The sequence below is a fragment of the Branchiostoma belcheri genome, unplaced genomic scaffold, assembly GCF_001625305.1.
Source record: "Branchiostoma belcheri isolate BF01 breed outbred unplaced genomic scaffold, Haploidv18h27 scaffold231, whole genome shotgun sequence".
Lineage (NCBI taxonomy): Eukaryota > Metazoa > Chordata > Leptocardii > Amphioxiformes > Branchiostomatidae > Branchiostoma > Branchiostoma belcheri.
Genome location: NW_017803834.1, coordinates 117,584 through 128,707, shown reverse-complemented (window position 1 = coordinate 128,707; position 11,124 = coordinate 117,584). Strand labels below are relative to the sequence as shown.

The 11,124-nt window shown below is 42.3% G+C and overlaps 2 protein-coding genes across 2 annotated transcripts in view; both read right to left on the bottom strand.

The window, feature by feature from the left end:
• LOC109470767 (probable ribosome biogenesis protein RLP24) overlaps nt 1-6,277 on the bottom strand; it is a 14,277-nt gene extending 8,000 nt beyond the window's left edge. The window contains exons 1-5 of the mRNA XM_019769838.1: nt 6,127-6,277; nt 5,259-5,372; nt 4,135-4,207; nt 3,788-3,851; nt 2,202-2,284 (exon numbers count right to left, since the gene is read on the bottom strand). Coding sequence (XP_019625397.1) covers nt 2,202-2,284; nt 3,788-3,851; nt 4,135-4,207; nt 5,259-5,372; nt 6,127-6,207 — 415 coding nt within the window. The 5' untranslated portion in view covers nt 6,208-6,277. The remainder of the gene's footprint in view (nt 1-2,201; nt 2,285-3,787; nt 3,852-4,134; nt 4,208-5,258; nt 5,373-6,126) is intronic.
• Nucleotides 6,278-7,911: 1,634 nt separating this feature from the next.
• On the bottom strand, nt 7,912-10,724 carry LOC109470766 (polyubiquitin-C-like). The gene is given in 3 exon segments (XM_019769837.1): nt 7,912-9,311; nt 9,314-9,747; nt 10,604-10,724. Coding segments are annotated over 2 exon segments (1,599 nt in total). The 5' UTR covers nt 9,744-9,747; nt 10,604-10,724; the 3' UTR covers nt 7,912-8,142.
• Nucleotides 10,725-11,124: the final 400 nt, after the last annotated feature.

Sequence of the window (11,124 nt, the reverse complement as noted above, 5' to 3'; positions counted from 1 at the left end):
GGTATCCGTAAGTCGTACCGTAGGGATCTAACAAGGGCCATCCTAACTAATGATGGCTCTGCCGCTGCCTTAACTAATAATGACCACAGCCACAAAGAACCAAGTAGATGACTGGGGGATTACAGCTGATGTCTACAATTTGTGCACTGTCTGTGGGGGCTTGTCTCGTAACTGATGGAGGTATCATTATTGGGTGGGCTGGCTACTCTGTCTTTACAGCCAAGGGCTGAATTGTGAGGAGCTTTCAATCAGTGGGGATGAATCGCAAGGGTCTGGAGCGGCTGCCATTCGGCGCTAACTCAGGTGACCTCAATACGCCCCCAGGTTTGACCGTAAGACTGTAAGGTTTGAACCACTCACACCGGGAAGGACCCCAACTCTTTTCGATAAGCATGGTGGGTTCTTTAACGTGCGTGGGGTGCTATCGTCCTCTCCGAGGAACGGCCCTAGCCAAAGCTAGGTACTCATTTACACCTGAGAAAAGTGAGGAAAGCCTTTTCCAAGAGCACAAGATCAGTGACAGGACAGGATTTGAACCCTGGACCTCTTAGGTCTGAGCCCAACGCTCTGCTGTTACGCCACATGACCCCACAAAGGTACTCTATCTTCAAGTAGTCACAGTGGTTTTAATGTTAGCAGTTTTCACAGTGACCTGTCCGCTGTGAGATCATCACACAAATACAGTTTGTCTGTCAGTAATCACACTCTGTGTCCCACTTGTGTAATCCTTAAACATTGCAAACCCCTCCCTTTTTGCCTACCACGAAAATACGTCCCACCACACTTAGACCAAATTACAGTCAATCAGCAAGAGGGACTGTAACATCTCTAATTAACGTTAACAACCCATTGCTGCATCTCTGTACATGTACTCTGTGCAGATTATCCCTAACCATTAAGACAAAGGAGGGCTTATGTCTCACAACAACCTTGGTACTTTAAGCTAATCCCACAAAGGTAAATCAGAGGCCATCACCCTTGCAAGGTACATTAAGGATAATCCTTACTCCCAAGAACTCCTCACAGCTTCAGACTGAATGTCTGCGATACAATCAGTAGTTCTAACTTCAAGGTTTTGCAAAGAGTTTTAAGTGCTCACAACACCAGAATACGACCTTATCTGATTGTAGTTGATTAACTAGTATTACCTGGCTAACAACACGTTAACAATAAATGCACATGGTTCTCCTGTTACATTCGAAATTTCAATGCCCCGCCTCGGAAAAGTCGGCACAAGCCAGTCCCGCCAGACGTTTTATACATATATATACTATTTTGCTACGTTTTATACTTGCATTTCTGTATTTTCATAAGCACAGAAATGCAAAAATAAAATGTACAGATGAAAAAAAAACTTGCTGATGCGTCTCAAAAAAATGCACTTTTGAAAGGCCATACAAACGTTTCTCAGTCATCGTGATTAAAATATTTTCAAGCTACTACATATGGTTGGTATATTTGATATTCACATGTCTTTAACCTACTTTTTCCGTGACATGACACTGTAGTGAGCATGCCAGCAGAACATACTTTTTGGGATTTTTCACAGTTTTTGTTGGATATTTGGTCATTAGAATTTTAGCCTGCTGCAGACGATGTCTTTTTCCGACACAGCATTTGAAATCTATAGATGGGATATTAACCTTATATAGAAAATACGACCTTATATGAGACCCTACCTTGAATTATTGTTATGCACAATACATTATGGGTTTAGCGGAGGTGCAGTACATTTTGCCCACGTGTTACTGTAGTGTTACTGTAGTGTTACTGTAGTGTTACTGTAGTGTTACTGTTGTGTTACTGTATTGCTACTGTAGTGTAGTGCTACTGTAGTGTTACTGTAGTGCTACTGTAGTGCTACTGTAGTGCTACTGTAGTGTTACTGTAGTGCTACTGTAGTGTTACTGTAGTGCTACTGTAGTGCTACTGTAGTGCTACTGTAGTGTTACTGTAGTGCTACTGTAGTGTTACTGTAGTGCTACTGTAGTGTTACTGTAGTGCTACTGTAGTGCTACTGTAGTGTTACTGTAGTGCTACTGTAGTATTACTGTAGTGCTACTGTAGTATTACTGTAGTGCTACTGTAGTGTTACTGTAGTGCTACTGTAGTATTACTGTAGTGCTACTGTAGTGCTACTGTAGTGCTTCTGTAGTGCTACTGTAGTGTTACTGTAGTGTTACTGTAAGAACAAGACTTACCTGCAGGAGACTTGATGAGGCTGATGTTCTGTTTAACCTCCCGGATGTCGGCCTCCTTCTGCAGCTCTTTCCCCTTTTTCAGTCTGGAAGCACGTACAAATGAGAGAGTTAATTACATTATTGTGATTAGCCCTTCCCCTTTCGTTTTGTTTAAAACCTTAATATTTTGTCAAAGTCTAGCCAAAATATCTGAAAATATATTGTTGCCTTGATGTATGATAATGACATACTGTAAATCATAATTTTTTTCACGGTCCTTTTGTGTTTGCATTTCTTTGCGGTCACTTTTGTACCTTATTCGGAACTTATCATTACCGTTAACAAATAATTTGCCGACTTTCCTTTCTCTGCACCTGTCCCCAAGTGAATTACAGCACTTTATTTACAGTACATTAATGTGATTAGCCCTTCTCCTATCTAACAAGCTTAAGGCTTCATGATTCATGCCCGTAGCCAGGATTTTGAATGGGGGGGGGGTCTTCCAACTGCTTGAGGGACCAGTGCGCGCCTTAGGCGCGAGGTTCCTAGGGGGTCGGGGGCATGCTCCCCCGGAAAATTTTGGAAAATGAACCTTCTGAAATGGCATTTCCTGCAGTTTTTAGAGGATTTCAAAGAAAAAAATCAGAGATAACTTTTTTCAATGACAAAATGAGCCATTTTCCTACGATTCCAGCCTCGCAGGTAACACGAATCAGTCCATCTTTTAAAGAAATATCTTGGACCTTTAGATAAAAAGTGGACCAAAAAGTGGACCTTTGAGCCTTGTGGGGGTTCGAACCCCCCCTGGCTACGGGCATGTGATTAGTTTTGTGTTTAAAACTTTCATCAAAGTCTATCCAAAAATTCTGATAATGTAGTATTGACTTGATGTAACTTTCAACACCAAAAAAGTGTGATGTATGTATAAATGTTTGATTTCATTTTACCAACATTTTTTTCATTGATACATGTATTTGATGATTGCAGCTACCAGATAAAATTGTCACAGGTTGTCTCAAGGGGTATTTTCACATAGCCATCTGCACACCACACACTAAAGCAGAGCCGGGACACTGATAGCCTAACAATGCCTCCATACCCGTGGCCATGGTACTGCAACAGTGTTCGAAATACCTGTCTGCAGTCTGCAATCTGCAGATAGATTTCAAAGATTGCAGAAGAAAAATTTATACAATCTGCAATTTTGCAGCAGGAAAAATTGGCACTTGGGATTTGGTGCTCTTGGCCCCAAGGACAGACGTTCTGAAACAACAGGAGCTTCTTCACTAATTTACATCAACCTTGTCTTGACTTGTCTATCTTTTGTTTCCTTTTGGACTTCCAAAAATTTGTCTTCACTAATTTGCATATCAATCAATAGTTCATGCTTATAAACTTGCAAGATTGTAGTATGGAGGCTTGTGTATTTGCAGAAAGTATTTCCAAATTGCAGAACAAAATTTTGACTCTTCTGCAATATTGCAGATCACTGAAAAAAAGTATTTCGACCACTGTGAAAGTATACATACATAAACACACAACAATGCCTCCATACCCGTGGCCATGGTACTGCAAGTATACATACATAAACACACATAAGTACATACCTGTTGAGAATGAACTGGGCCTGCCTCTTACTCTTGATGTCTTCTACTCTCTTCATTGCCTTAACTGGAAATGATGAAACAAAAAAGTCAAAACAAATCCTTAACATTACTACATAAATTCAAACATAAATACTGGTACTACCGGTTTTTTAATGGTGATGATACTGATATCCACTACAAAATCATGATACATGTACCATGCATTTCCATTGTGCTGCTCTATAGAATTATTTCAACTGCAAACTTACTACACAAAAACTTCCTTTTTACTCCTGTGATATTAAGTGCAAATGGAGCTGAATAAATGTACTGTGCATCTATCATAGTAGGAAATGTGAGATCCTTACTTGTGTCCTTCCATTGCTCCCTGTTGTACTTGACTGGAACATTCCTCCTCTTCTCAAACTCTAGAGAAGCGTCCTAAACACAGACATTTCAACAGCATGATACACAGCAAGGTTTGAAATACTCACTGCGCAAACCATATTTTCTACATGACGTATTGCAGATGCCATGTTGCCCGGTGCGCAAGTTATCTTTTTTTTTTACATACAAAGGCCACACCAATTTAATGAAAATAAAAACAGGTCTAGGCATCCTATTATAGCCCCAAATGCTACAATATGAGCCATGAAGTCAACAAAAAAGGCTGGGTTAAAATTTAAAGTATAAATTTTGAACTTTTAATCAAACCACTGCATTGATAGATGAAAAAAACTGTAACAACTAGGAAGAAAAGGAATTTCCTCAACTGTTGGGGGCAAAATATGAGCATTTTTGAGTTGATTCAGAACCAGAATCTTTTTTTTTTTTGCAAATCAGAAAAAAATGAAGAGGCGAATCCGAGAACCAACAAATTAAATTGGTGTGGCCAAAGCGACCTTTAAAAGATTTACAGTGGCCCAGCTAATGTTTTTTTTAAACTGTGTCTCAATATTGGTAATCCGCATATGTCTTCAAATAATTTGCATGTACAATGTACACGATATAAACAGAAATAGCGATTGCGTGTATGTGACAACATATTTCATACACATACATGAAGTGGCTACTAGTACATATTCTAAACAATCTACAGCAATGGGACTAGGTTCTCTAAAAATAACAACTATTTAACAAGCCTTACAAGACACCAACACCAGGCTTTTAGCTAGGATTTTTTGGGTGGCCGTCCATTTTTGAGTGCAAGATTTTAGGGGGACTTTTTTGAAATTCATAATGCTCTCAAACACTACTTTCTGCATTTTCAGGTGTAAATTTGAGTTTTTTCCTTCAGTAAACCATCATTTTTGTATTTATAGTAAGGCTGAAGGGAGGCATGTGTGCATGGCAGGGGTTGGGAGTGGAAAAATAGGGCGTCTTTAGGGTGTCCTACAAAAAAGTAGGGCGTCCAATTTCTTATTATTTTCAGTACAGGGCGTCCAAAAGACACCCTGGACACCCCCTAGCTAAAAGCCTGACCAACACTCACCACAGCCAAGTCTTTTCCTGCTGCCTTCCTGAAGGCCTTGGTCCAGCGGACCTTCCGAGGATTCCTCTTCTTCTTGAAGGCTCTGTGGCATTTTGAGCGGCAAAACCTGAAGATCTAGAGTGTGACAGAAAGGAAAAGTTGTTTCAACTACAGAACCAAATCCTGATCGTAATCATATGTAAGAAACAGGAGGAGCCAGTAAAAACCCTTCTGGTCCCGGGCTGGGGTTCGAACCCACGACCTCCCGGGCACCATCATTCATAACCAGACGCTCTAACCGCTCGGCCGAAAAGGTCTAGACCCCTCGGCCGGGTCAGTTGGTAGCCTATAAACCCCCCACTGTTACATAAGGATTCCTAGACTATATGACTTTTAGTTTTATGTGTCGTAAAATTAATGTACAGATCATTTGTTTTAGTTTATAATTTCTTAATAACTTTAAAGAAATTCCGTCAGCATCGAAGGATTACGCCCATTCAATCAAAGAGGTCTTAAAATCATTTAAATCTCCTTGACGTGGCTCGTTGGTTTGATCAAGGAGGTTAAAAATAACATTTGTATAATTTAACCTCCTTGGTTTGATAAAATTTTGAACCTCTTATTCTTAATAATCTTATATAAAAGACGACGACAAATATCTGTGGAACAGTTGATTCAATTGGGTTACTATTTTCTATAAGACGTAGAGTAGATAAATTTTTGTTTTGTCTTTCTTCATATTTATTATATATTATGTATATGACAAACGTCATCATGCAAGTTTGCACATGTTACAGCACAGACGTGGGAGGGGGGCGCCACATGCCACCAAAACAGTAACGCTATAAATACTCTTTCCTTTTCAATACAAAATGTGATCATCCCTTACCTTACAGTCGTTTCTAACAAACTGCATCCCGTGTCCAGGATAAATCGGACTGGAACAGAAGAAACATTTTTCTACCCTCATTTTTGCAGAATTTTCTCCACGCTAGCACACCACGGAAGTGATTATTACCCACAATTCAACGCAGGAGGAGCATTCCATTAGGCTCAAGGGGGTGACGTCATCCAAGCAGATGTAGGGTTCGGCTCTGTGTTTGAGGCATTTTCTTCGCCTTTCTAGTCTAGCATGTCTAGTGGTCCACTATTTATACGTCGTAGACTTCCTTGCTCCGCACGGGGTCAAGGGCCCAGGTAAGGTAAGACTTCCTTGCCGACACAGCTAAAACCACCTACCTAATCTAGTCCCCTGACATGACCACACACTGATTTTTAATACACACATAAAACCAAAGGATAAATTACTAGTATGCTCCTTGATAATATTGCTTCACACACGATTACTATGATGTACTAGTAATCTACAGAATATATAACAGCGGCTTCCAATGGCTACACCATGGCTAAATGATCCTATACCTGGCAGTTACCTTTTTGTAGTGTTGTTAAAAGATGTTATTTGACCCTTTGCTGATGTCACACGTGGGAAAAATCATGTGTCTACAGCATTTGGGTCAGATAGCTGAGGAAAACTGAGTGATTCAGTCGAAAATTCTGGTAAGTGAAATTTATGACTTGGAGAACAGTTAAAAATTTTCATCATGTTCAGTTCAGTTCAGGTCATCCTCTTTTGAGGTGCCATTCATAATGTCTCTCCACGTGACTCTGTTGCGCATGGCGGACAGAAGTTCCTCATCCCATAGGCCACCTTTTCCTCGATCAGTTTTTTTAGCGTTAGGCACGGACGTTCCCTCCTTCTTTTTACATCCGGTTGCCAGAGAAGGACTTTAGCGGCCATCTCTTCGTCGCGTACCACATGACCGGCAAGGGCCAGTCGTCTGTTCTGAATGGTCTGGGTAATCAGGGGTAGACCGGTGTAGAGTTCTTTGTTACTCATCATGTTATATTGTTGTTAAAGGGGGGTTTCAGCTTAGTCTCCCTTCTATAAGATCCGAGAGGTACAGGAACAGTGCCATTCCATACCTGTCAAAACTCTTGAACAGTGCTTTGTCTACTGTGTAATCACCCGACTACCAATTGTATATATTCTTGTTATTCAGTTTGATCATGTTTGTAAATATCAAAGATATTTTGTGCCATTGTGTGTTCTATAAAACTGTGTAATTCAGCCTTTTTTACATTGTATTATTAGACTGCAATGTTGGTAGGTCTTCATGAGACTTTGAAATTAGATTTTGGGCCCCCTGTTGGTACTGCAGCTGAACGTCTGGTCCAGATCTGGACACAAAAGGGTCATGAATTTTGGCTCTTGGGCTAGGGAAGAAGTGACGTTTGCACCCCCCAGCAGCTTGTGTTTTGGAATGGCGACAACTAAAGAACCGGTTGACAGATTGTTGTAATCTTTGGTATGAAAGTAATTCAAGTGACACAAATAAGTTATGCAAATCAGGATCTACTTTGTTCTTGATACACTAGGCATTTTTTTCCTTTTTATATATGATTTGTCCGTGAAAGATGACAGATTGGGCAAAATTTTGCTGACCTAACACAAATGTATATCCAGGTTACTGCAATGTAGTACCTTATGTATGGCTTATCAAATACATTATATTTTCAAATTTAATATTGCTGATATTTACTTTTTTCATTAAGTGTTATTACATACTAGTATTTCAGACACTCAATAATAAGAACAAAACAAAGTCAGTTCAGCATAGCAATTTTAATGACGAAGAATAATGAGATTACATTTAACAACTTCTGTCACTGAATGGTAACAGAAATGGACAGCAGTACAGTTTAAACTTCTCATGACACTACATGGAATGAATGTCTAAAGCAGATAGAGAGTTCAGTGGTCAAGAATAAGTCCATTCAGTTCATGACAATTTTCTCATCTATGAATTGCCATTTGAGGAACAGCTCCAGTGCTTGGACGTGCTTAGTTTCCACCACGCAGACGCAGCACCAAGTGGAGGGTGCTCTCCTTCTGGATGTTGTAGTCGGACAGGGTGCGGCCATCTTCCAACTGTTTGCCGGCGAAGATGAGACGCTGTTGGTCTGGTGGGATGCCCTCCTTGTCTTGGATCTTGGCCTTGACGTTCTCGATGGTGTCTGATGGCTCAACCTCGAGGGTGATGGTCTTGCCTGTCAGGGTTTTGACGAAGATCTGCATGCCACCACGCAGACGCAGGACAAGATGAAGGGTGGACTCTTTCTGGATGTTGTAGTCAGACAGGGTGCGACCATCTTCCAGCTGCTTGCCAGCAAAGATGAGACGCTGCTGGTCTGGGGGGATGCCCTCCTTGTCTTGGATCTTGGCCTTGACGTTCTCAATGGTGTCTGACGGCTCCACCTCGAGGGTGATGGTCTTCCCTGTCAGGGTCTTCACAAAGATCTGCATGCCTCCACGCAGACGCAGCACAAGGTGGAGGGTGGACTCTTTCTGGATGTTGTAGTCAGACAGGGTGCGGCCATCTTCCAGCTGCTTGCCAGCGAAGATAAGACGCTGCTGGTCTGGGGGGATGCCCTCCTTGTCTTGGATCTTGGCCTTCACGTTCTCGATGGTGTCTGACGGCTCAACTTCAAGAGTGATGGTCTTGCCTGTGAGGGTTTTGACGAAAATCTGCATGCCACCACGCAGACGCAGCACAAGGTGGAGGGTGGACTCCTTCTGGATGTTGTAGTCAGACAGGGTGCGGCCATCTTCCAGCTGCTTGCCAGCGAAGATAAGACGCTGCTGGTCTGGGGGGATGCCCTCCTTGTCTTGGATCTTGGCCTTGACATTCTCGATGGTGTCGGATGGCTCGACTTCAAGGGTGATGGTCTTGCCTGTGAGGGTCTTCACAAAGATCTGCATGCCTCCACGCAGACGGAGAACCAAGTGGAGAGTGCTCTCCTTCTGGATGTTGTAGTCAGACAGGGTGCGGCCATCTTCCAGCTGCTTGCCAGCAAAGATGAGACGCTGCTGGTCTGGTGGGATGCCCTCCTTGTCTTGGATCTTGGCCTTCACATTTTCAATGGTATCTGACGGCTCCACTTCTAGGGTGATGGTCTTGCCTGTGAGGGTCTTCACAAATATCTGCATGCCTCCACGCAGACGGAGCACAAGTGGAGAGTGCTCTCCTTCTGGATGTTGTAGTCGGACAAGGTGCGGCCATCTTCCAGCTGCTTGCCGGCAAAGATGAGACGCTGCTGGTCTGGGGGGATGCCCTCCTTGTCTTGGATCTTGGCCTTGACGTTCTCGATAGTGTCGGATGGCTCGACTTCAAGGGTGATGGTCTTGCCTGTGAGGGTTTTGACGAAGATCTGCATGCCACCACGCAGACGCAGCACAAGGTGGAGGGTGGACTCCTTCTGGATGTTGTAGTCAGACAGGGTGCGGCCATCTTCCAGCTGCTTGCCAGCGAAGATAAGACGCTGCTGGTCTGGGGGGATGCCCTCCTTGTCTTGGATCTTGGCCTTGACATTCTCGATGGTGTCGGATGGCTCGACCTCAAGGGTGATGGTCTTGCCAGTCAGGGTTTTCACAAAGATCTGCATGATTCTGAAAATAATAACAGGAACATAATGAGACCAAGCCGTTACATAATCTATATGCAAGGTGTCTTGATGCAGGACTCAATTTACCTGTATGATGTTAAAACACTCAAGTCATTCAAAATGTTATATGATGTTTAGCATTCCACTTTCTTCATAGATTTGCAGGGATTTTGTCAGACCAAGACATATTCACTCCCAGAAACAGACGGGAAACAGTTTGGGTTGGGCAGGGTTGAGTGTGCGGGTCTGGACATGTAGAAAAACAACTCGCTGTGACGTCACCATCACATGATAGATAAGGAAGAAAGCCCTGGGGGCCTAAAACTGCGACAAAGAAATCGACGAACGTTCCAGAACAGCCACGGAAATAACTCTTCAAAAGCAATGTTTATGTATTCAGCGTAACGATTAAAGTAGCATTGGTCTGTGAGCCCAGACACTGAGAAAAGAAGAACGTTTTAGCAAAATCTAGCCTAGTTGAACTTTGGTGTTTCAGGGTCATACAAATTACATATTTGTGACAACAGAACAACAGAGGAACCATAGTTCCTCTGAAAATTATTCACCACCAGTTCAAAAGAGGAAGTGCTACATAATCATGGCCTAGCTACAGATATTTTCCTCAACGAACACATTTGTCTGGAACAGGCAACGGTTACAAGTAAACGATTTGACGAACGAAATCAGACAGGACGTGAATGAGACAAACAACAAAATGGCGCCAAACCATTTTTTCAAGAGCTTCCGAGAAAAAGGAGCACAGCTCAAGAAAACTGGCCCTACATCGATGGCTGCAAATACCTTTCACAAGACTGGGAAGTATTTCGTCTGTTCTGAGCAGACAACGGCGAAAAACTTACCTTTCTTTTGTGATAAAGACGGTTCAATCTCACTCGAATCTCTCTCTTGTCTGGAAATGACGCCGAACAGACGGGCTCGACTACTTATACAGTATGACGACACTATTTCTGGCACCACTGAACGTTCATTGGTCAATTTTGATCACATGATATAAAACTGTCCAATGATTGGTAGAATGGTCTGGAACGGTCAGAAAGACGTCATAGATATTGCGCAATCGAAAGTATTGCAGTTCTGGACACGTCAGAAGCAAATATTGCAGATGACTAACGTATTACAAAATAGACCAATATAGCGTCCTTGGTAAGACCATTTTATACATTCTTACCACAATGCGGGGATGAACAGAAGAAAGACATTCAAAGTTGTAACGTTACAGTCTCCCAATGTCACGCCCAAGGTGGTTTGAAATCGTTCTACTTAACTTCTACAATCTTCTAACGTTACAGAACTAGTAAAACTAGTAACTGCGTGAGGTCATGCTCTGAGATCATGTGATTGCAAAAATTATTCCCAGTAA